At 36.1% G+C, this 26,679-nt stretch overlaps 1 protein-coding gene across 13 annotated transcripts in view; it reads left to right on the forward strand.

The window, feature by feature from the left end:
• Positions 1-26,679, forward strand: part of Cep63 (centrosomal protein 63) — a 51,190-nt gene that overhangs the window by 8,061 nt on the left and 16,450 nt on the right. For 5 of the 13 annotated variants that reach the window (XM_033759352.1, XM_033759347.1, XM_033759351.1 and 2 more), the window contains 5 exons: positions 389-457; positions 1,583-1,760; positions 11,451-11,546; positions 12,337-12,459; positions 21,199-21,312. In XM_033759352.1, the coding sequence (XP_033615243.1) occupies positions 414-457; positions 1,583-1,760; positions 11,451-11,546; positions 12,337-12,459; positions 21,199-21,312 (555 nt within the window). In that variant the 5' untranslated portion in view covers positions 389-413. Of the gene's footprint in view, positions 1-383; positions 458-511; positions 695-1,582; positions 1,761-11,450; positions 11,547-12,336; positions 12,460-21,198; positions 21,313-26,679 lie in introns of those variants that run through there. The other 8 variants (XM_019207665.2, XM_033759355.1, XM_033759346.1 and 5 more) reach the window with 4 other exon arrangements.

Below are 26,679 nucleotides of genomic sequence, written 5' to 3' on the forward strand. Positions count from 1 at the left end.
CATCTCCGTTTTTAAAAGAAGAGCTACATTTTCCTCTGATTTATGTGATCCCAGTTTCTTCCTCTTATTTGTAGGGGTTTTTTGTTTTGTTTTGTTTTGTTTTGTCAGTGTTCTTCTAGTAGAAGGACATTACCACCATGTTAAGAATTAGGCATAGACAATGTCTTATAGAGACAGAGTATCAACAGCAATTAGGATGATCTTCGTTTAGTGTAAAATATATTTGGTTCTAAAATTTCTTGTGATATTCTTTCTTCTACAATCTGCTGAACTTTCTCATTGTGATTCATATATTTTCATTCACATTCTTAAGTTGAAGTTGGAGGTTAGAACTTACACAGTGAATTTTCTTCTCTCTCTCTCTCTCTCTTTCTCCCTGCTTTCCCAGTTGCCACAGCAAAGGGGACTTGGCGATGGAGGCATTGTTGGAAGGAATAAAAAATCAGGGGCATGGTGGGTAAGTTTGCTTTTGACCTTGTGCTTCTCACTGCAGTTTGAAAGCATATTGGAGTTATGCTCTTGATCATCCTGTGCTTTGGGTATAGAAGCAAAAGAGTTGAATGAAAGCTAGACTGCTATCACTCTGCTCTGTGGACAGCATTTCTCTTTCAGATATTTATTTCATCTTAGCATTATGAAGATCTTGCCTTCATCCCACTGAATTTTCTACTCTTTGAAAACAAAAATACAAGAGGTACTGTGACTCTAAGAAATGCTTTTGTAAAAAACATGTAATTGTTAGTGGTTAGAACCCTCAGTGGCCATTCCTGCAAATGTCTGTGAGTCTAATACATCTGTGCCCACCTCTGTTTCACCTCTGCAATATCTGGCATCTCTTGAAATTTGGAAGGACAAAAAAATTTACCATAATAAGGGGGTTGCTGTAAGTTTCTAATACAGTGGAAAGAAATAGTTGAAATAAATAGGGTTCAAAGATGCATTTCCAGAAACAGCTTTTAAAATTGTATTATCACTTTCCTGCTTGCCCCTAAGGCTTTCTATTTTGGCTAGATGAGAATGTGACATAGGCTTCCCTGGATACTTCCTCAAAGCTCCTCCAAAATATTGCAGAAGAGCTAGTTGTGTAAGTCTCACTGTATAAGCCAGATCTAAAACATTAATCTTGTGTTTGATCCAATGCCTCAGGCTTTAGGTTGCTCATCAGAGGAGAAAAAACTATTCAAAGGAATAAATAATTTTAATATGAGCATTAACATGTATCTGTGGCTTAAACCACTGGTGGTTCGTGCACCATTGTCCCATCAGGTGGCTTGTACCACTGGTGGCACAAATGGATCTAATCACTTTTATGGGTCTTTTTTACTAATAAAATTAATAAAAAGCTGACTGATAGGACATCACCAGTGGTTCAAGCTGCCTGGCAGTGAGATAGAAATTATAGCCCTGTTGTGAATGTGTGAAAAGCAAAAGCTCAGAAATCCTGTTTTTTTGCTTCTAGTTATTTATTAATTGACATTGCTCTGCTTCATCTAGGTTTTATCTGCTATATTTTTATATATGAAAGATGGAAAAGTTCTTGGGCATATGTTCTATGTTTTTAATGGTCTGTTCTTATTTATAGGGGATTTTTGACATCCTGTGAAGCAGAACTACAAGAACTCATGAAACAGATTGACATAATGGTGGCTCATAAAAAGTCTGAATGGGAAGGGCAGACACATGCTCTGGAAACTTGCCTGGACATCCGTGATCGGGAACTTAAGACCCTTAGGAGTCAGTTGGATATGAGACACAAAGAGGTAAAGCAATTGATTCACTCTTTTCTTAAAAAATATTTTAACCTTATCCTTTATATTAGACATGTTTCTTGAATATTTATGAAAGCATTTGTGTACCAAATTAATTTCTTTATTGCTTTTTATTTTAATTGTAATGGTTTCTTTTATAAGGAAAATTCATTATGAAAATGTATAAGAATATTAATATTTGTTTCAGGATCATTTTACTTGGGTTGAATATAATAAATACATAATTTCCATAAGAACTTGTAAAAGGATATCACACGTTTTTGTGTAACTTTCATTGCAGTGTATGTCCATATCAACATTCACTGAGTGTAGAGGAAGTTGTTTTTGGCCTCATTGTATGGCCAGTTAAGAAACAAAGTTGAGTTTTAGATTCTATAATTTGTCTCTTTTATTACTTTTAAAACAAATTTAAGAAAATCCTTTAAAATGATATGTACCTTAATTGAAGAGAAAGGGAAAAGAAACAAAATAAAAATTACTTGCAATCTCACTACCTTTGGATATTGGTAATTTGAAGGACAATGTAATAATATTTGCTGATTTATCTCTCATAATTTAGCTCATACAGTGGTAAGAAGTACTCGATTAGAGGGAATGCAGAAATCACTTATAAGCACTTAGGTTTCTGGCATAATTGTTACCTCAGAAGGATTGAGAGAGTTTGGGGCAAATACTAATTTTAAGACCCACACAGGTGGTTTTTTCCTCTCCCTGGGATCACCACTGATCACCAGCTTACTCAGGTACATTTCCATGAGTGATACACACTGAGATTGTGGTTTGACTGATGACACTTATCAAGAGTAGTTTAGAAATTTTCATGTAACAAAAGATTAGGTTTGATAAAAGTGTTTTTATGCTTGTCAAGAGAATTTTCCAGTGGTTGACCAGTTGCACTTTGGGTCAGAGCTGTACATAATACTACCAGCTATATTGAATTTTGATTTCTGAAAATGCCATTTGTTAAACTGAAATTTATTTTAAGAGCTAGTTTAGGTAGATCTTTTGAGAGTACACATCTTAAAATTACACTTGTGCAGAAATGAATAAGGTAACCAGAGAGTTCACCAAAGAATAATCATATTTGTTATTTTTTCTTGTAGAAAGAGTAACCTTCTTTTTTTTTTTTAAGTAGGAAAATAGTCAAATTCACAGAAAAATTTTAGTAGTACAGAGAACTCCTATGCACCCCTTATCTAGATTCACAAATTATTAACATTTTACCCTATTTGCTTAACCATATTCCACATACACCTACTTTTTGCTGAACTGTTTATCATGTCACAGTGCCCATGACCAGTTACCATTACCTCTTGTTCCCAAATACTTCAGTATATATCTTTTTTTTTTTTTTTTTGGTACCAGGGATTGAACTCGGGTCCTTGCGCTTGCAAGGCAGGCTACCGAACCGCTGAGCTAAATCCCCGGCCCACTTCAGTATATATCTTAAGAATAAGAACACTTTCTTTAAAAATCACATTTTGGTTTTTAAAAAATTACAATGTAGGCAAGATCCATGTTTTTTTTTTTTTTCTGGAAAGCTATGTTAGCTACCACTTCTTTATTTTGCCTAGGGTAAAAGAAAAGTGGTCCTGCCTGGTAAGTTGAAGGATGGTCATTTCCTGGGTAAGAAAATCACTCTGTGTGTGTGTGTGTGTGTGTGTGTGTGTGTGTGTGTGTATTTATTTTGTTAAAATCCATGAAAGACATTTCCATATTTGTGATCATGAGATTAGCCAGTCATTCTGAGGCTAGGTTTGAGCTTATTCCTCTGGCTTGGTTTTAATGTCAGGGGTACTACTGCTATTACTTACGGCTTGAAAGAGAAATTGAAAGATTGAAGGGATGGGTTCTATGGTAAAGATTTGAAGATTATAAGTTTGGCATGGAGACATAAAAAGAAATTTAAGATTGCAGGTGTCTGGTCAATTTACTGCTTCATTTATTAGGATGTTGAAAGTTATTATGCATCTCAAATTGATAAAGTATACTTGTATCAGTCACTAGTAATGGTAGTCTGTTCCATAGAGTTTGTGAAATTGTGGTGCAGTAAATCACTTTTTTCAAGTATATTCACATCTGATTTGAGTAATACATAATGTAAGAAGTAGAAAATAGGGCTTTAAGTTTTTGTCATTTTATTTGTTTGAAAGTTACATTCCTAGAAGCAGTTAGTCGTGTGGTAAAACTACTGCTACTCAATGACAGGTCTATAAGGAGATGAAAAGCTTGAGTCAGAACCAAAATCAGTGCATTGTATCCTTCAGTGAGAAAGCTTTGCTGTGTAAGTGTGGCATTTGTACCAAGTAATATGTTTCATGGCATAGTTGATTTACATTCTACTTCATATTCCTTATCTTGTCCTAGACTGCTTTGTGACCAGCTTCAGCGCCTGCAGGTCATGCTCAGAGGAGCACGTGTATAAACAATTCATATTTTTCACTTGTCAATTAACATAATTTTTATTTTTTCTCATTAAAAGTTTGTTGATTTTTTAAAATAGTCTGCTAGCAATTTGCTGAGTTTCATTTTTAAAAAATTTTTATTAGTACATATCTGCAACACATAACGATTACATTGATGAAAAGGAGTTGGTACATGTACCTAACACATATTAATGTTTTTTTTGTCCCCTAACTTTCCCTCCCTTCTTGCTCCTTTTTTGATGATAGGCATTTTTTCTGGAGTCAGAGGTTATATTGGTGTAATTTTAATTTGCATTTCTCTGATGACCAGCGATATTGAGCATTTCTCATGTATATATTGGCTATTTTAATTTCTTCTGAGAGTGTCTATTCATCTTGGTTGCCCATTTTTTGATCGAGTCTTTTATTTTGAGGAATCTAATTTTTTTGAGTTCTTTATATGTTCTTGTTAATCCTCTGTTTGTGGAATGACTGGCCAAAATTTTTTCCTGTTCTATAGATTGTTTCTTCAATCTGTTGGGTGTTTCCTTTCCTATGCAGAAGACTTTTATTTTATATATCATTTGTTGATTCTTGATACAATTTCTTGTGCTATTGAGATTCTGTTCAGAAAGTCCTTGCCTACACCTATGTCTTCAAGAGTTTTACCTATTTCATTTTTCAGCAGATTGTGTTTCTGTTTTAACATTTAAGTCTTCAATCCATTTTGATTTTAGTCTATGACATGGTGAGATATATGGATCCAGACACAATCACCTATGGATAGACAGTTTTCCCATTTATTAAAGAGGCCATCTTTCCTCCAGTGTATGTTTTGGCTCCTTTGTCCAAGATCAAATAGCTGTATGTGTCTGGGGTTGTTTAACAGCCATAAACAATTCTATCAATACAGTACTGGAAACTTTGGCCAGAGCAAACAAGAAATAAAAGAGATACATATAGAAAAGGAAGAAGTAAACTGTAGTTTTTCATAAGAGACGTGATCCTTGAAACAAAAAAATCCCTCCAGAAGACTCCTAATGTTGCATATACCAGCAGTGAATACTTGTAAGATTTCCTTGTTAATGTTTAGGGAATTAATTATTGATAAACTATCCCCTAGTGTGGATACATTTAATTTAATGAAATAAATTTGCTGGCTATTGTAATTTTTAATTGGCATGAATAGTATTAACATTTATATTTGAGTAGTAATTTTTCACATTCAAGCAACTAACTAGATTAGGTCCATTTATAGTCTTTTTATTAATTGTATTGGTAAAGAGACTAATAAAAGTGATTAGATTCAGTTGTACCCTCACTGTTGCAGGCCACCCCATGGGACAGTCATGCATGTACCACCAATGGTTCAAGCTGGCAGGAACATATTAAGCTCTCTAATCATTTTATTATGACCATTATCTGTTTAGTTATATCATCTCTGAGTTTGTTGAGTTTCTTTGTTTCTTTTATCATTTTGTGTAATGTAGTTGTTTTGTTTTTTATTTCCTTCCTACAGTGCCCCTTGGACCTGCTTTGGAGCAGCGGGGAGTTTTTGGAGGAGTTTGGTTGCCTTGTTTTCTTTTTTTTTTTCTTTCTTTGTCTTTTTTTTTATGCTGAGTTGAGCATCAATTGGAGTGGAAAGACTTTTTGCTAGTGTGGAGATTTCTTTAGCTTGAGTCTGCTTTCCAGTGATATAATCTTGGCTTTGTTTGTATTTTGGTACTTAGGTACCTCTTTGGCTTACTTAGTTTACTAGGCTTGGATCCAGCTACTGTTTGCAAAGATAGAAACCCTACAGGTTATAACAACTTCAGCAGATACAATCATACATCAAACATGTACATTAAGACTTAGTTTTACAATTTCTCCCTTTTATCAATGCCTATTACAGACTTTTCTGTACTGCTACTAACAGACTGGGATGTAGAGGTTGGGGAAAGGAAAAAGGAAAATTAAAAGAAAAGATTAAGCCAATAAGAAGAGAGGGAGTGAAGAGAAATATCATATTTTTTTTTATAGCGTGAATTGGGGGTTTCAGAAAATATTTCTGGGAACAGGAGTTGAGATGTAGAGGGAAGCATATATTGAAATTGAGGGAAGCTGTGAGATTGTTGGAACCTATCACTTTGCTGATATTTAATGTTTGGAGCCTGGATGAGCAGTTGTGGTGAGGTCACCCTCAAATGTCCTTGAGAGGCACTACTTAGAATAGAGTGAGCACTGGTTAATTCTTATTCTCTTATACCACCTGCATATATGCTAGATGAAAGGAGGAAAGGAAAGGAGTGAAGATTAGGGGATAGGAAAGAGGAAGAAGAGAAAAAAGAGAAAGGACAAAAGGGGAAACGAAAGAAGATTAAAAGGAAAAAATGAAAAATGAAAAAAACAATAAAAACCTCATGCCATTGTAAAAGCACAAACATCAAAGCATTCTCACAGTCTCATTTATATTGCCGTTTGAGTTAGATGGCAGGATCCCAAGCCTGTTCCCCTCCCCTCACTCCGGTGTGCTTAATTGTCTGCCTTTGAGCAAAGGGGCTTGTCTAGCCAGATGGTTCTCTGGGTCGGCCTCCTGGCTGCAAGCTATTCTGAGCTTGGCTAACTGTAGGCCCTTGTCTCTGTCCCATGGTTCAACCATGTCAGTTAATTTGAGGACAAGAGGGTGTGGTGCAGTTGGCCCAGAACCCATTTCTCTGTTGACTTCTGCCAGAGCCCTCTTAGTCTCTGTTCCTTTCTTTCCAGGGCAAGTCATGCAGTCACCTCTGTTTTCTCTTCACAAGCCTTCTGCTGAATGTATCTCATGGATGCCCCCTGACCCGGGCACCACTCTCACAGTCTCACCACCCCCAGTCCTTTTTAAGTCACGCTGTCACCCACAAAGTTGGTGAAGTTCCAGGGCTCTGTACCTTCAGCTCCCTGGCAAGGGATGTTGGGACCTGCCCTGTGGGCACATGCCAGTGGGTGTGGGCAGTGGGCAGGATGTCCCATGTGCACAACGGTCCTGGAATATGGGAGAGGAATGAACAAGAAATTATTTCTTGGTCATTGTGTCTCTTCTTTCCCCAGTCTCCCAAATGCTGTTTACCTTCATAGTCCCTAGGCCATTTTTTTCAGCACTCAGATTTGGGTCCCTAAATTAGAAATGTGCGATTGTTTTCAAATTTCCAAGGACCCACCAGTGCCCTCTCATACACTGCTCTCTTAACTTTCACTTAGATGCATTGGTTTGTGAATAACCCACTTGCTGTATTCCTCTTTCCAGTGGGGAAGGTAGAGTGATTGGGAGTCTGTTCCACTGGCAGGATGCTGAAATGCCAGCTCCCTCCCTACGGAGACCTGATCCTCTCCTAAGGTGGTGTGTATACCAGACCTACTTTCCTCAGGTTCATCTACTAGAATCTCTCCCACTCTGCTGCCACCTGTCAAACCATAATGACCTGTCGGTGGTACATTTCCTGGCTCCTAGCATATCTGGCACCTGGGATTTCCCTTAGGAGTCTCCCAGCACTTGAGGTTTGAAAAGGTCGCAGGTTCAAAGAATGAACTGGTTGTAGACTAAGGCTTCTTAATTTTCCTCCCTGTGATATCTCATTCTAGTAATTTGTGGGCTGATTCTTGTGGAGATTGCAGGGTGCATTTTGGGCTTCCAAGTTTTCAACCATTGTCCCCATAGATCTCCCACCCCAACAGGTTATAGGGCAACAGGCCATGTTAGGGCCATGTGGGCCTCCAGAGAAGAAATGGAACCTGGAGATTTAAGAACAAAATTGAAGAACACACCAGAAGATAGAAAGACCTCCAATAAGCATAGATGGGCAGAATTAATATAATCAAGATAGCCATATTACTAAAAGTGATCTACAGATTCAGTGCAATCCCCTTCAAAACACCAATGACATTCTTCATAGAACTAGAAGAAAACAATCCTAAAATTCATATAGACACACAAAAGACACAGAATAGGTAAAGCCATCCTAGGGAGAAACAGCAAGGCTGGAGGCATTAAAATACCTGCTTTCAAATTACTCTACAAAGCCATAGTAACAAAAACAGCATGGTACCGGTATAAAATAGACTCTTAAGGCATCATCAGGTGAGTCATAAGGTCATACTGGCAAACTTTTCTCTTCTGCATTGGGTTTTCATGGGATATAGATTATTTTAGTGACAGAAGAAAGCCAAATGAGAGGATCTTGAAATAATGTAGAGAAGAGGTGGAATGTTTTCTTTTTCCTTCTTTGTCTTTGACTTTTACAGACCTTGATCAAAAAAATTTTTTTTGACTAGGCTTAAAGATTTCATAATCAAATGTTATGCTAGAGACCTTTTTATTTATTTATTTATTTTGGTACCGGGGATTGAACCCGGGTCCTTGCGCTTGCAAGGCAGGCCACCGAACCGCTGAGCTAAATCCTCGGCCGAGAACTTTTTAAATCATTAAAAGTTTTTAAGACTTGGCAGAGCTGATTTATATAACATGTAAAAGGATCAACTGAAAATTCAAGGGTGTGTGTGGTGTTTTAGGGGGAGGCATTGTAAATATAATACAACTTTTCTCTTGGTATCTTTGTTACATACTAATGTGCACTGACTTATGGGTTGTTGTGGGTTAGACAGATCTATTTTAAAGGTAATCTGATGCCCCTTCTTTCCTTTTTCTGCCTTTGCTAAAAGTTCTTGCTCCTTTCTACTGACCATTGAATTTACCTCTTGTGCCTTTACTTTCTAATTTTCTATCTTCCATCAGGTTGTGGGCTAGGAAATATGAATAAAACTGTTTATGTTAAACAAGTAAATACTCGGGCTCTTTATCAGAGCAAACTAGGTGGACTAAAGGTCAGCCTCTTTTATTTTTTAAAATCTTTCCTTATATTACTTGTGAAAGCAGAGGTTCCTAAAGAAAATTCAGAAAAGACAATAAGGTATGGAGAAAAAAAATATAATAATTCATAATACCATAAAACAGAGTTAACATGTATTAACATTTTGGTATATTTCCTTTAAGCTATATAAGTTTTACTTAATTAAAAATCTTTACAAAATTGTGGGATTTTAATGTAGTTTTTATATCCTTATGGTTTATAGTTAGTAAGCATTTTATAGATTCTGATGCATATTAATGTCTATTTTATCATGTAGATGTTCATTGTATTTACTCAACCATTCCTTTATTTTAATTATATTTCTAAAATTAATTTTATTGGTTTATTTTAGATATGCATAATGATAACATTTATCATAGGAATTTTTACCTGTATGTAATATATCTTGAAGTTCGTCCCGCTTTTTTTTTCTGGTACTGGGGATTGAACTCTGGTCCTTGTGCTTGCAAGGCAGGTGGTGGTACCACTGAGCTAAATCCTGGCCCCAAAGTTCTCTTATTTTTAAACTTTAGATTTCTTCCAGTTTTTTCAGTTTTTACAAAAGCAGAACATTCTTTCTGATAAATTTTTAACATCTTCATTTTTTAAAAACATAGATCTACAGTTTAGGGCCAGGGATTAAGCTCAGTAGTTCTGCTGCCTACCTCTCAAGTGCAACGTCCCGAGTTCGATCCCTGGTATCAATCAAACAAACAAAAACAACAGAAGTACAATTTAGGGTTGGGGCATTTAGCTCAGTGGTTCTGCTGCCTGCCTTGCAAGTACAAGGTCCTGAGTTCAATCCCTGGAACCAAAAAAAACCAAAAACCCAAAAAACAAAAGAAGTACAGTTTAGTAGCTCACAGTTTAGAATATTTCTAAGGGTTTAACAGTAGACTCCCACATTGCTTTCTAGAAAGAAAAATTGTGTTTTTCTAAATAGGCTTTGGGTCCCTTGATTCTAAAAAACCTCCCATATAACTTTTTGGTTGTTGTTGTTGGTACCAGGGATCAAAGTTGGGGCTTTGCACTTGTGAGGCAGACGGTGGAACCACTGAGCTAAATCCCCAGCCCTATAACTCTTATTTTATAAGATCTTTACAATTTTATAGATATAAAATGCCATTGAATTTTTAATATTTCTCAGATTACCAGTGGCGTTAAGTTTTTTCATATGTTTATTGGGCATTTATATTTTTGTGGGAATCATTCTTGTTCTTGGATTGTTGTTCTTTGTTTGTTTTTTTTTTTGTAATGGGAATCAAACTCATTCTTGGATCATTTTTATATAGAGGGCTTAATGTAAAAATTAATTTATAAAAATTTTACATGCTAAAAATTTAAAGCCTTTTGTTTTTTGTAAATGTTTTTATTTAATTTTGTTAATTGAATTTTTTTAAATATGGAAGTTTTACATTTTTATATAGTCAAATCCATCAGTTTTAAACGACTTTTTCGTTAATTTTAAGCTATTAAAGTTTCTTGTCATGCAGAAATTCAGTGTTCACTTAGATCTTTGTTCAAAAGAATATTCCATATTATTAGATAAACACATGCAAACACACACACACACACACACACACGCGCGCGCGCACACATTTTTTTCTTTTCTTTTGTCTAGAGACAGTCTCACTGTGTTGCCCACGCTGACCTCAAACTTGAGTTCAGGAATCTTTCTTCCTTGGCTTTCCTGGTAGTTAGGACTTCAGGCATGTGCTCTTTAGGCTATATTTATTTTAGTTTGAACTTCAGAGTAATTTTTTTAACGTCTAAAAGAAAAAAATATCTACTAGAACTTTATATTGGAATTGCATTAACTCCTTATTCTTACAAGTTTATTTCTAGTTTTTAAAAAAAATTACCATTCTATGTTGTTATTGAGATTACTGTCTCTAGTTCTTTGTTCTCCACTTCCTTGCCACTTATAAATAGTGAAATTGTAACTGGTTATTAGGAGAAATACTGCTGATTTTCAAAAGAAAACTGGTTATCAAGAGAAATACTTCCAAGAAATTATTCTTGAAGTCTCATAGATTGTTTTTAAAAAAGTATTCTTGGCTTCCACAGTTTCTAAAACTTTATTAATTTTTCATGAGTGTTTTTGATGAAAATGGTTGGGGAGAATAAATCAAACAGAAGATAGGAGTTTTTATCTAAACCTAGAAATTCTGCAACAGTTATTTATTCTCCATTTTTTTTTTTTTACAATGTTACGCAGTATTCAATAAGTAGGTATTCAACTATCTGAGAAGTGGTGTGTGTGTGTGTGTGTGTGTGTGTGTGTGTAGTCTGTGTGCATGCACACAAACAAGAATTTTCAAGTAAGTATAAAGCTTATTTCCTACTTTCATGTTTCAGAGATATAGTTTCAGTGCCACTAATGAAAAATACTATTATTTCCCTGCTTTTAGGTTGGAATGTTGCATCAGCAGATAGAAGAACATGAAAAAGTCAAGCAAGAAATGGCCATGGAGTATAAGCAGGAGTTAAAGAAACTGCAGGAGGAAGTAAGATTTTTTTTTATTCTGTTATATATTATGTAGTTTATGTCCTTAAATTTTGAGAATTTTGTTTTAAAAACAAGTCTCTACCTTGTAAAGTAGAAATGCTGTATTTATATGTATATTATGAACAGAGGCAGAGATGTATTTCTTTCTTCTTGAATCTAAGCATAGGATCTTGCTTAAGTATATGTTTGATATTAACTAGAATAGGGATTCTAAAATGTTTCTTGGTTGAGTAGCTGAAATAAATAGATCTGTTTTCATGTAATACTGTGAAATATTGATGCCCAAAATTGAATATTTAAATTTTTTAGTTAAATCAGTTACTAGATTTTAAATAATGGAGGAACCAAAGGTTTAAAAAACATTTGGGGTTAAAGAGAAAGTTCAGTTTTATTCAAATTTGAGAAAAACTGCTTTTATTAAGTTCAATTCAAAATACTCTCCTGCTTACTGAATGTATGTGCCCGATAGGAGCATGACCTGGGAACCATGGACCTAGAAGAAAGACTCTTTATTTGTTGCTTTTATTGTGGAGGTGGTGGTAGGGTCTTGAAGTACAAAATTATAATAAAAGTTCAAAGTTTTGTTTTAAAGGTACTTTTTCATTTTACTTTTCTTTGAATGTAACTCTTTGCTAGCATTTCTTTTCCATATGTAATGTTTAGTTTTGTATTTTAGTTTGTGAACTACTAGTTTGAGAATAATACCAATTGGCTCTGTACTTGCTTTCATAATATCAATTTATTTACTAATTCTTATATTTTAAGTAAATAAAGCACTGTCTCCACAGTTAGGTAGACTGAAGAGAAGCTATGAAAAACTGCAGAAAAAGCAAATAAGGGAATTCAGAGGAAGTACCAAAAATCACAAGGAGGATCGGTCTGAGATTGAGAGGTTAAATGGAAAAATAGAGGTATGTTCACAGTAATAATCACAGTAGTGATTGTCAGACTTCATGTAAGAAAATGCTATTTCTAATGGTGCTGTTTCCTGAAACCCATTTTCTTCCATCTTCAGGACTGCCACTGAGCTGTTTAGTGGTGGCAGATTGTTCCACCATCCATCCTGTCATCATTTCTTTCCATCTGGTTAATGGGAACTAGGGGAACTAGCTATCAATAATTTTCAACAGGGCACCAACACTCTCACAGGGCATTTGAAAATGTATGGAGATGTTTGTTTGTTTGTTTTGGTTGTCAGAATGATGGGGCTTGAAACTCTTATTTAAGGACAGGAGTCAGAGGTAGTAAACATGCCTAGAATTGTATTCTAGAAAGGATCATTATCTGCAGCATCTCTAATATTGAGAAATATGGACCACCAGTTAGCGCCTGTACTTTATGAGGAGTGTGTTTGTCTAACTTATTGGGACTTAGTAAATGTTGAAAGTATGTGGGTTTTTTATTTTGATATCCATTCAGGTAGAACAAGCTAAGTTTTTTTTAAGTTTTATTTTTAGTAGTATGTGTTTGCAGTACGTAATGATTATATTCATTGTGGGAATTTGGGACATATACATAACACATCTTAATTCTTTTTACATCTCTTCCCCTGTCCTTCCTTCTCTTAATCCCCTTCCCATGTGCAAAAGAGCTAATTCCTTGTTTCCTACTTGCTGTCTTTTATTTTGTACTTTATTTGTACTTTAAATTTTTCATATAAGAGAAACTATGTGATATTTAACCTTCTGTGTCTGATTTATTTCATTCAGCATTTTAATCTCATGCTACACCCAGTTTCCTCCATAGTGTATATATACCACATTGTCTTCATCCACCTGTTGGTAGGCATATAGGACAATTCCAAGATTTAGCTATGATGAATTGTGCTGCTATAAACATGGGTATGCATGTATTACTGTAATATGATATCTTTAAGTCTTTCAGGAAGGTATCTAGACAGGGAATAGTTGGGTCAAATGGAATTTCTAGTTTTAGTTTTTTGAGGAATCTCTACACTGAATTTCCATAGTGGTTGTACTAGTGTACATTCCTACCAACAATATAGAAAGGTTCCTTTTCTTCCACAGATTGGCCAGCACTTGTTATTACTTAATTTCTTTTTGTTTTTTTAAAAATTGAGTTTATTGTTGCAATCTAGGTATACAATACAGTTATATTCATCATTGGGATTCTATACCTTTACATAATAGGTCTTGATTCTCATTTTTTCCCCTTGTCCTGCCCTCCCTTCACCCCCTTCCCCCCTCCCCATTTACAAACACTTTGTTTCCATTTTTTCAGTTTCTCATATTTTTTCCCCTCCCTTATTACCTTTCCCCACCCTTCCCACTTTCCCTACACCTTTAGCCCTTTACTTCCTATTTCACATTATTAATTATCTCATTAGGATCCTGTGTACTATTATAGTTTTTCACACCAAAGAAACTATTCGGTATTTCAGTTAAAGAAATCTCTGTATGAACATTAAAAATAGGGAATCCTAAAATAAAACTAAATAGGAAAGTAAAAGAGAAAAGGCAATGAAGTAATATTAAAATAATCCTTAATTCTGGAGATGAAAATGGTCCCCGAACATACTTAAATTGCTTCTTTCTCTTATAGTCTTATCTTATTCTTTTTTCATTATTTAGAGAATACTTTATTAGTTTCTGAAATCAAACGCACGTAGATATGACCTTACATATTTAATACAGTGCATTACCCTGTACACATGGAAAAAAAATAAAAAATAAAAATAAAAAAATTAACATTTCTAGACCAATATGGCTGTCCATTTCTGTACAATGCCAACTCAACACAGTAAATTGGGAAGACTTTTTCCAAAGTTGGCAGCACCGTTAAAGTTTCCCAAAATTCAATTTATATATGTATATATATGTATATATGTATTTACATTTATATAAAAAGACTAATAATAGTATGTTATGCATCGATAGCAGCAACATCTTTTCCAGGTTCTTCAGTCATCTGAACAAAATTATAGACATTCAGCACATTCCATTAAAAACAAAACAAAGAAAAGAATATCCAGGAAACAGCAAAGTTCTGTTGCTGTTGTGGTACCTGGGAGCATTTTTTTTATTAGCATCTTAATCATCATCTGGAAAGAGAACATTCTAGAGTAATATCATTAAATGAAGCTCTGATAAAGCACGGTCCCTACTATGTATCATAAAGCAGGTACAAGATATTTTACATTCATAAAGGTATGATACAGTACACTACTGTCCTACATCAGTAATACTAGAATCAGTTTTGGTTTGAAATGTACTTTGTCTGCAAATAAGATTGCTATCCCTGTTTTTTTCTGGGCTCCTGTCACATGGAGAATTGTTTTCTATCTTTTTAGTTTCAGTCTCTGGGCTTCTTTTTGCACTAGGTGTGTTTCTTGTATACAACATATTGTTGGATTTTGCTTCTTATTCCATTTTGCCAGTCTATTTCTCTTGATTGGTGAGTTGAGACCATTGACATTGCTGGTTATAACTGATATGTACTGACTTATTATTGACATGTTATTGGCCTTTTGTTGACTCTTTTTACTTTTTCACCTTCTCCTTTTAATTTCTTGCCTTGCCTATTTGATTTGCTCTGTAGGGCCTCATTGTGTTGTTGCCTTCATTGTCTTTTTCTAGGATCTTGTTTAGAATTGCTTGTAGTGCTGGTTTGGTATTCATGTAGTTTCTCAGGTGTTCTTTGTCGTGGAAGTGTCTTATTTCCTCATCCATTTTGCAAGAGAGTTTTGCAGGATACATCAGTCTAGGTTGGAGGTTGTTCTCTTTTAGTACTTGAAATATCTCATTCCAGGCTCTCCTTGCCCCAAGGGTTTGTGTTGAAAAGTCTGCTGTGATTCTGATGGGCTTTCCTTTATATGTGATTTGTTTCTTTTCTCTTACTGCTTGTAGTATTTTGTTCTGCTGTTGGGTTTCTGGGATCTTGATTATTATGTCTAGGTGTAGATTTTTTTTTTTTTTTTTTGGTACCGCGGATCGAACTCGGGTCCTTGTGCTTGCAAGGCAGGCCACTGAACCGCTGAGCTAAATCCCCAGCCCGATTTTTTTTTTATTGTAGCTATTTGGGGTCTTATATGCCTCAGTTATCAGAATGTCAAATTCTTCCCCTCTGTTTGGGAAGTTTTCTGTCATTAATTCTGCGAACAGCTTTTTTAAGTCATTTGTATTTTCTCCTGCTACTTCATGGATTCCTATCAGTCTTATGTTATTCTTCTTTGCATCATCTAGGAGTTGTTGCATTGATTTCTCATGATGTCTTACTGTTTTTTAAGAGACCTCTCTTTTCATGGTCAACTGCAATCTTATCTTCTATATTTGAGAGTCTATCTTCACATTCTTTTATTCTGTTGTGTACACTTTCAATAGAGTGTTTAATCTCCTGGATATCTGTTTGAATCTGTTTTATGGATTCCATTTCTTTCCTATGTTGGGCGTTTATTTTTTCCATGTCTTTCTTATGCTGGGCCTTCATGGCTTCTATCATGGTCCTGAGCTCAACTATTTCTTTGTCAGTTTCTGCTCTAGAGTCTCGAATCACGACTTCCATTTTGCTCACTATCTCTATGGTTATCTGGGAAATTATTTCTGTTTTGAATTTTTCTGGAGCCTGATTGATCTGTTTTGTTACTTCCTGTGCTTTGAGTTCAGGGTGTTCTTGTGGTTCATTATTGGCCTTTTCATCCTCATTTGCCCTACTGTTTGCCATTGGTAAACTGGAAGTCTGTCCTTGCTTAAGTGTTTTCTCATTTTTATTTTTGTTGTCAGACTGTCCTTGGTTTAATCTCTGGGTTATCACCCAAATCTTCCTGATATAGTTGTGCCCTAGCTTCTGTGTCTCTAATGACCCACAGACATTCTCATCTTCATAACATCAGAGAAAACAGCTCATCAAATCAACCGCAATGCATTATCCCAACTGATACAATCAGCTACACATTAAGATCAAGCACAACTTTGACACTGACCACCAGTGGTAGTCACTAGTCTATCACCCTTAAATCATTTGAATTAAATTGAAATCAAGAAGCAGTCCAGAACATGTCTGCAGTGAACAAAATTTCAATATAGTGTATTTACCATTTAATGGCTCAGACAGAGCGAGGATGCAAGACCCCTGATCTCAGTTAGCTGATGGCTGAACCCCATTACGCTGACTGACCTCAGACTGCAAGGCCCAGATTGAGTTCCCCAACCTTCTGAATGGTTGAACTCCACAATGTTCTATTACAGGTTTCCCACGCCCTTTCTTTAAAGATGTTCAAAGTTGGGAACTCCAAAAAATACCCTTGATGACCACCTCTGCCTCTGCAGAGTGGGTCCAAAGACTGGCAGAGTCAGGAGGTCTGAGAGTGTGGAGGGGGCGCTTATGGGGATTCAGGGGTGCCCACGTGGCTACCTTCCTGGCACTGGAGCAATGGTGTCTGGGTGGGGAGCAGGCATGGCTCTCCTTCCCGTGGTGGATTGGGGCCCAGGCTACCTCCCAGCACTTGATCGATGGCATCTGGGTTGGGAGCAGGTGTGGCTCTCCTTCCCGAAGTGGATCGGGGCCCAGGCTACCTCTGGGCACTTGAGCGATGACGGCTGGGTCAGGAGCAGGCATGGCTCTCCTTGCCGCGGTGGATCGGGGCCCAGGCTACCTCCAGGCACTTGAGCGATTGCGTCTGGGTCGGGAGCAGGCATGGCTCTCCTTCCCGAGGTGGATTGGGGCCCAGGCTACCTCCTGGTGCTTGAGCGATGGCATCTGGGTCAGGAGCAGGTGTGGCTCTCCTTTCCGTGGTGGATCGGGGCCCAGGCTACCTCCGGGCGCTTGAGCGATGGTGGCTGGGTTGGGAGCAGGCGTGGCTCTCCTCCCGGGGTGGATCGGGGCCCAGGGGCCCAGGCTACTTCCTGGCACTTGAGTGATGGCGGTTCTATTATTTAATTTCTTGATGATAGCCATTCTTTCTGGACTAAGAGGTGGAGTAAGCTAAGTTAGAAAGAGAATACACCTCTCTCTTCGCTGATCTTGTTTCTCCTCAGTGACTCTATGGTTATTGTATATGTTGGTTTCCTAGAGGACTTGAAAGGAGGTGGTGGTAAGTCAGCACTGCCAAGAGTAGATGAAGGAACAGCACAAAGCTGTTACTCTTTGCACCTTGAATATGTTACTTTCCTTTTCTGTCTTTCCCATTAGCTCTTCAATGCACATAAAGAATTACCTAAACTCTCAGAGATTTTGGTCCAGTAGTGGTACGGGACCTACAAATTTGCATTTTATCCAACTCTTCTAGCACATTTTAATTTGAGAAGCATTGCTTTTACATCTTTGTGTGACTACTTAAAAATTTCCTACTCTGAGACATCTGTCACCACAAATACTAGAATTATACCTAGAATTCTAGATAAAACTACCTAGAATTGTAATTTCTATTTTTAGTATTGTTTTACATCCCACTATTTTTATACATTTGAAGATCTTAGAATGAGAAGACTATAGATACTGATTTGCTTCCCCTCCAGCACTCTTCAATGATCCTGTTTTCCCTGCCAATCCCTTATATCCATCTTGCTTCTTATTGCCACTTCTATTTATCTTTTTTTTTTTTGGACTGGGAATTGAACTCAGGGACTCCAGCTTACCAAGCAGACTGTGCCACTGAGCTACACTCCCAGCTCTCATTGCCACTTCTGGACTCTTCTCTTTTTCTTTTGTCCTCAAATGCCCCATCTTTAGTTTTCACGTCAGCCTGTGTACCTACAACCAAAGTTGTCTATCTCCTGATCTTTGGGTTACTTCCCTGGCTCATAGATTTCAGCTCTCAGTTCATTGTTCTTTCCCATGTTACTCTTCTCATAACTCTTGAGGGTTTCAGTATCCATAAGAATGAGGCTTATATTACTCTGGACTTTGGGTTTCTTGGCATCCTTTCTTCCATGCATATTTTGATTTCTTCTCTGTTTTATCTACTTACTTCTGTTTTTGTTCCCATTGTCTTATCTTTAGCAGTATTTGCAAGCCCTCTAAATTCTCATTTTCAAGTGTCTATTTGAATACCATCCCCATCTTTTAGCTTCTGTGTAGGCCTTTGATTCTCAGTAATCATTAACCATCCCTTTAAAATCACTGAATTCTGGCACCTTTTCAGTGCTCCATATCTACTTGTGTTCTCACTGGTTTGTACTCAGCTCAGATTCCAAGGTCACATTTTTTATATTCCCCTCATCTTCTCTGCCCCTCTATTGTTTTATTGTATTTGCTTAGCAAAACCATAACTCTGATTAGTTCACATTCCTGCCCACTGTCTATCTGCCATATATGGTTGAATATAACCATGCTAACTGGCCTCTTTTTAAATTCATGGTCATTAACCTCAGATGGCTCCTTTTGCTACCCAGAATCCTACTGTATTGCCTCTCATTTGTCCCCCTTCTACAGTGACTCTTTCACATCCTCTTTTCTCCTCAAACTTTCAACACTTGTTGCCTTCAGGTAATGTACTCTTTTCTTTTCAGAATTTCAACACTGTGTCTATTTATCTGTCTGTGACTCTGCCCATATGTCCTACCTTCCCTTCCCTCCTTACCCAAACTTGATCCAGCAGTTTTCCTTCTCTTTTCTGCATGCTCAATTTTTCCCTCCCCACTAGATATATTTTACGATCATCCATATTTCTTCCCTCTTTAATATCTTCTCTTGTCTCCTCCTTATCTTTTCTCCATCTTCCTCCCTCACTTTATGCTAAAATACTTTAGGCATCTATACTCATCTCTTCTTTTCTCATGTTTTTTTTTACATCCACTGAATAAAGCTTTTGACCCTTCACATTATAGAAGCTATCTGCATGTTGGTCACCAATGACCTCTGCATTCCTAAAGCCAGTAGCTGGTTTTCATCTTTTTCCTGCTCTCTGCAGCTTTGGACCCAGCTGTTCTCTTTTCTGTATTCCATTAAGTTTATTGGTACATTTAAAGCAAACAATACAGTTACATTTATCATTGGGATCTTGTACCTTTACATGACATATCTTGGTTCTTGTTTTTTCCCCATACCCTTGCCCTCCCTTTGTTCTCTTTTCTTAAAACACTTTCTTGACTTTTTTAGGAAAACTACATTTTCCTTATGCTTCTATCTTATTAGCCACTCTTTCTCAGTTTCCCTTGCTTCCTTATCTTTTAGAAGTTAGATCCTTCTTCATATATATGGCTGTTTCAGAGTAACAGTCAACTGCCTGTTTCACATTTCCACTACGGTGGAGAATCTAAAACTAAATTTTTATATGGCCAAAATAAAGTCTTTACTTCTCTTTTCCATTTCCCAACACTGAGTTCCCATTTCAGGTGATGACATCTCTGTCCCTGCTCAGGCCTAAAACCTTTAGGGTAAGCTTGAAACTCTCTTTTCTCAGCACAGCAGCTAGGGTGATTCTGTTGTAATAAAAGTCAAATCAGCTACCTTCCAGTAGCTGTTCTTAAAGTCAGAATTATACTGAAGCTCTACGTAGTCTCACTGTTTGTTTACTTTCTGACTTTGCTTCCTTCTGCTTTTCCTTCCAGTCACTCTGTTCCAGCCATCCCAGCTTCCTTGCTTATCTTTAAACACACTAGTATATTCCCACTTCAGGGGTGTTCCCTGTCCCTGCAACAGTATAGCTCTATCCCCATTCTCCCTAGGTGTTTACTTTGTAAATATTATTAGCTCAGTCTCGCTGTCCCTTTTAAAATTTCCAACTCTCTGTGCACATTCCATGTTCTATTATCTCTAAAACATGTATTACAATCTGACATACTGTGCAGTGAATGAGCTGTCTGTTGCCCTCCAATTGAATGGGCATAGAATTTTTGTTTGTTTTATTAAATGTTGTTATCCTCAGCACCTAAATTGGTACTGGCATATATAGTAGAATGAAGCAATGACAAGTGCTATCAGAAATCTGGTTATTCACAATTACAAGGAGAATCAGATATCTTGAGTTGAAGATCCTAGAGAACAATGATAGAAAGATTAGGTTTCTTTGTCCTTTGTTTTATCCCCTTCTTCATAAATACTGGATTCATTCTCTCGGTATGAAATTTGAAGGTGCTTTTGATCTATCAGTTTTGAACTGTTTGGCTTTGGGTTCTGAATAATGTTAAAATGTATCATGTACTTCTCTTTGTAGTTCTGTTGAGATTGTAAAAATGTGACTATCAAAGCATATTGAGCTGTCTGCATCTACAGTACTTGCTTCCTGAGTTTTAGATTTTGAAAAGAAAGAATTGGGCTACTAACTTACCTGGAAATTTATTTGAATGTTCAATTTTTGGGTGTAGATATCAGGAATTTTGATTGCAAGGCATATGTGTAATCATATTTTGAATTTTAATTATTTTAGCATCAGTTTTCTGAAAAGTCACTTGAAAATGATAGCAGCCCTTAGGTGGCAGCAAATTTGTGAAGATGGTGATGAACCCAGTGCTTAGCATCTGCGCCACTGGGATGTAAATGTAGAAAGACATATCGATACCCAGGGGCACAGTGTAAGTGGAACTCAGTGTTACTCTGCAGTCTGTCAGCTGAGTGAGTAATGGGGCTCCTGCTGTGGAGAAAGGTGTGAGTGTGCCCAGGGAGGTGGGGAAAATTACAGCAGAAGTGAAGCTGGGAAGTAATGATAGTGAGGGGAAGCACTTAGAAGTTAAGTAAATTAATTGCCTCCTCAGGAATTTCGTCAGAAATCACTGGACTGGGAGAAGCAGCGCTTGATTTATCAGCAACAGGTGTCTTCTCTGGAAGCACAAAGGAAGGCTCTGGCTGAACAATCAGAGATAATTCAGGTAGGGTTGTGACAGTTTAACATTGTGATTAAATCTGACTACTGTAATGCAGCTTCTGGGTGTCATTCCATCATTCTCAGCTTCTCTCTGCTAACCCTGCTCTTTTTCTTGTACAGGGAGCCCATCCTGCTCTACATATGGGTTTATCCTCTTCAGCAACTAAACATGCTCACGTGTCTTCATCCTCTCTTCCTCTGTTCTCATGTCTATTTGCCTTCTTTCTTCCACATATTCACTCTCCCAATCTTGATCTCTTGACCTCTTTCCTCCCTTTCCACGTTCTGTCCTTGTTCTCTCTGTCTCCTTTTGCATCTTGCTCTCTCTCTCTCTCTTTGAGATTTTTTTTTTGGCACTCCTGTCTATTCCTTGCTCCATTTCTAGGATGGTTGGAGGATGTTGGCTGAATGGGTCTGCTTGTTAGGACACAATTCGAAGAGAGTCACATTGCCAAGTGTGTATGTACCTTGACTAAAAGTGGTGTCTTTGTGGCTATGGAAACACCTTTTTAGAATAGTGGTAGAAACTTCTGTGATGAATGAATGGCTTAAACAAGCACACAGTAAATACCTGATTTAAGAATAGCTTCTTAGGATGCATTCATCTCCTTTGATTTTTCAGTTAAAATCAAGAACACGAAGGAAATTGAATAGAGAGAGAAATGAGTATTTGTGATATTTGTCTGTTATACCTTAGACACTGCCTCAGTGCTTCTTTTAGATGCAGTTTGTACATGTTATTTGTTTAATATAATTCAGCGAGGTTAGTAGCTTATAGAATGAGAACAGAATGAAAAAATGAAGAGAGTTAGAAAGTTTTTTTAAATAATCTGCATTTATTTGCTCTTAATTTTTTTTTTTAGATTTTTTTTTCTTTTTATTGAGTTTATTGGTATAATCTAGGTATACAATACAGTTACATTCATTATTGGGATCCTGTACCTTTACATGATAGGTCTTGATTCTCATTTTTCCCCTTGTCCCTGCCCTCCCTTCACCCCATTCTCCCCTCCCCATTTACAAACACTTTATTTCCATTTTTTTATTTTCTCATATTTTTTTCCTCTCCCTTATTACCTTTCCCCGACCCTTCCCACTTTCCCTACACCTTTAGCCCTTTACTTCCTATTTCACATTATTAATTATCTCATTAGGATCTTGTGTGCTATTACAGTTTTTCACACCAGAGAAACTATTCGGAAATCTCTGTATGAACATTAAAAATAGGGAATCCTAAAATAAAACTAAAAAGGAAAGTAAAAGAGAAACTGAACATATAAATCGCTTCGTGCTCTTGTAGTCTTATTCTTTTTTTTTCATTATTTAGATAATACTTTACTAGTTTTTGTAATCAAACCCACGTAGATATGACCTTACATATTTAATACAGTGCATCACCCCTGTACAAATGGGAAAAAAATTAACATTTCTAGACCAATATGGCTGTCCATTTCTGTACAATGCCACCTCAACACAGTAAATTTGAATAACTTTTTCCAAAGTCATGCTGTCTTAATTCTTAATAATCTATTGCCTTTTTTTTTTTTTTATACCTCTGAAATACCAGTTGTCTGGTAAACTACCAAGAATACTTCTGCTGCAAATGCTTCACTCAGAATGGCAGGAAGGGCCCACAACCTGAAGAAGAAAATGTTTCCTAGGTTGTAGAAAGCTTTGCAACCAGAACAGGAAAATAAAACCTTAAGATTTCTAGATCAGCATTTTTTGATCTAAATACTAAAAGCACTGTGTAAATTTACCACTGTGATTATCAGCCATATAATTAAAGCTTCACTATTAGGAAAGATGGGACAACTAGAATTAGAATATGAAGCCTTTAAAGAATCAACATCTGGCTTCTATACTAAGGATATTTGAACTAGTCTTCTGATTTTTTTTTTTTTAACTAAAACTATCTGATTGTTTAACAAAAACAAAAACGTTACTTATAAACATACTATAGTTCTCTTTTTCCCTTGGCAAACTACAAAATTATATCATTCTGTGACTATGCACCAAAGCTTAGATGGATCATTTTTGTAAACATTTAAAAAACTTTTGTATACCCATTACCTAGCATTAACAGTTACCATCATCTTGCTAATCTTTCTTTTTTTTTTTACTGTGGTATAGACATACAAAGATCTATGTTTAAGTGTGCCCTGCACAAACATTAGTGTTAACTCTGTATAATTGTTGCACAAGAGTTCTCTATAACTTCATCTTACAGAACTGAAACTCTGTTCTATTTAATACTTTCTATTTTTGGCTTGAATATTACAAAGCAAATCACAGATATTTTATTTCCCAATATATTAGGTAAAAAAAACCCTGTTATAGAAGTATCACACAACAGTATAAATAATAATTTGTTAATATAGTTTAATATCTAGTTAGTTCATATTTCTCCAGTAATCTAAAAATTGTCTTTTTTGACTCAGAATCCAGTTAGGGTTGAGTCATTGCATTTGCTTAATACATGGGTCACCACTGGAAAAATCAGTCAAAAACCTGGGACATTGGGTAGGTAATAATGACTTACCACTTCTCCCATCAAAAAATTTCTTGGCATAAATTACTTCTGTTGGATTTTTTTTAACATCTAAAGGTGGAACTCAAAAATTGTCACTCGATTCATGTATTTACATGAGTTAATTTACGTGGTAAAATAACATAATACATGTTCATTTTAGATAAATGAGAAAATTTGGATAAAATGAGAAAAATAAAATTATCCATAATTTCACTCTTTAGAAATTTATTGTGATTAACATTTTCATGAAAATGTCTTCTGATTTTTTTTTCTATGCTTATGTACAGTATACCTTCATGTACATTTAGTAGGAATTGAATTGTATATACTGTGTATGGGAAGGGAGAAGTAGTGGCAAACTTTTAAAAACATCAAGAATACCAAAATGTTGATTTATTAAAAGCTAAGTGATGAAGAGATTCATCATCTTAGTCTCTCTGTATCTGTATATATTTGAAATTTTCCATGAAACACATTCAAAAATATACTGAATACTTATGTGTGACAGACACTATGCTAAATATTTCATAATACAGTATTTTTACTTTTTGGAGCTTTAAAATTTTTTCTGTTTAAATATGACATGTCAACAAATGTGTTGCTGTATTGATTGTATATAAGTGTACTCTGCTACTACATTTATCATAACTTGTGTAACCAATCCCTTATTGTAGAACATTTTGTTTTTTACTTCTCATTCTTAAAATAGTGTGTGGATGAACATCTTTATATTTGTCCATTTATATTTTAACAAGTAGCCCTAGAATCGAAATTGCTGCATGAGAGTAGTTGTACAGTCTTTAAAGATTTTAAAATATATTGCCAAAATGTTCTCTAAAGATGACCTGATAAAGACTTTCTCCCATAATATATGAAAATATTCATTTCCTTACTTTTTTGCCAGCAGTGGGCACTATTACATCTTTAGACTTATCCCAGTTTTAGGTTTGTCTTTGGCAGCCTGAGAAGTGAAAAAAATATAGTTTTTTTAATTTGCAGTCCTTCAACTATGAGTGAAGTTGAGCATTTTTCATTTGTTTTTAGCTACAATAAGCCCTTTTATTGTTATGTTGTAGTTATGTGTGTTTTATCAAATTTATGTTTATTATGCTAAGTAGTTTTTATAGAAATACAATTGTTAAGTTATCTAAAATTGCCTATGTCTTTCAAGTTTTTCTTTAAGTATCTATCTTTCATGTTATACTATAAAGTCTTACCTAGGCCTAGATTTCTTCTAATGCTTTCTAGTTTTGAAAAATATATGTTTAAAAGGGGATTTAGAGGAGGAGCAGGGAGATAGAGGGAAAGAGAAGGGAATTAATTAAAAAAGAACCATGTGTTGTATTATGTACATGTTACTACACCTGAAGATGTAGTCTAGATTTCCTACTTAAAAATTAACCAACATCCAATGCATGCTTAGCAGTTATTGTAGTGAATTTAAACCTATGTTGACTCTTCTTTGACATGATTGTAAGAATCTATTAAAAGTTTTTGGCTCTTTACACTGAAATATTGATCCAAAATTTATATAAACATTATCTGTCTACATCTCAGCCTCTGTCCTCCTACCCTTTCTCTAACTTATAGACATTTTTAGGCATCTACTTTTTGTCAGCAAAGTAAGATTTTTGTCCCCATACCATATATAATAAAATCTTTAGCTCTGTAGCAGATTCCCCAGAGATGTTTGTACTTTATTTCTAAAATAAAACTTTCTTTACCTTTAGAAATATTTAAAATACCTCTTAATGCCAATATTTAAGCAACGTAATCAAAATAAGGGAGGTTTCAACAGATGATTTATGTTCATCTACAGTGTGATGAAGAATCAGTCTGGATGAAATTAAAACTTGTGAAAACTAAGCTGGGTGTGCTGGTACATACCTGTAATCCTAGCACTCACAGGCCAAAATTTGAAGTCAGCCTGGGCTAAATAATGAATTGAAGGCCAGTCTGGAATAGTGATGATACAGGAGATGAAATATGAAAATACTATATCTTCCAACCTGTTAGATGTCTGATAACACCAAGATCATATTCTCTAAAATCAAAGAGTGAATTCTAGGAATGATGAAGGTTAAGAGTAGGAAAACATTTATTAAGAGTATAGCTCCTGAGAGGCGGGAAGGGACCCATATGGGTAGCCAGGGACCCACCTTCAAGGGAAGTTTTATAGAACAAAATCCACATGGGTACATTGTGTGTTACACCTGTGATTAACCAATAAGGTTATGAGTATAGTCACTTAGGTAATAGTGGTCCAGTAGGAAACGAGTCATGTAACACGGGTCCATGGAAAAAATGAAGACTATTTCTGAGAAACGATGGGTCCAGAGGTCTTGGTCACCCACTGGGGTGGCTGATATTATCTAGACTTCATTAGGCCCAGTTTTTGTCATTTAAGGAAGTATGTAAACTTGGTCATTTTGTCTTTATCTTGAGGCCTGGTCTCCAACAGATGTGTCTCTGGCCATGGTTGTAATGTGCTTTTTACCTTTGTCTTGACTCTCTCAAGGACCTAGCCCTATCTGACTGCTTCTAATGTTTCTACCTAACTTAGCTGTCTATAATAGTGAAACTTTGTCTCAAAAACATGAAAAACAAAAAACTCAACTTCTGATAACTAAAGAGTTAATAGCCAAAACCAGTTTGGTTAGATTACAGAGCCTGAAGATTAGGGGTTTAAATACACTATAGGTACATGGTACTGGGGATCGAACTCAGGCCCTCATGCTTGCAAGGCAGGCACTGGAACCACTGAGCTAAATCTCCAGTGCTGTGAGACATTTGCTGAAGTAGTATTATTGTATGTGCCTCAGGAGATAATGTTACTGA

Source organism: Fukomys damarensis, unplaced genomic scaffold (assembly GCF_012274545.1).
Source record: "Fukomys damarensis isolate Sample0158 unplaced genomic scaffold, DMR_v1.0_HiC HiC_scaffold_37, whole genome shotgun sequence".
Taxonomy (NCBI): domain Eukaryota; kingdom Metazoa; phylum Chordata; class Mammalia; order Rodentia; family Bathyergidae; genus Fukomys; species Fukomys damarensis.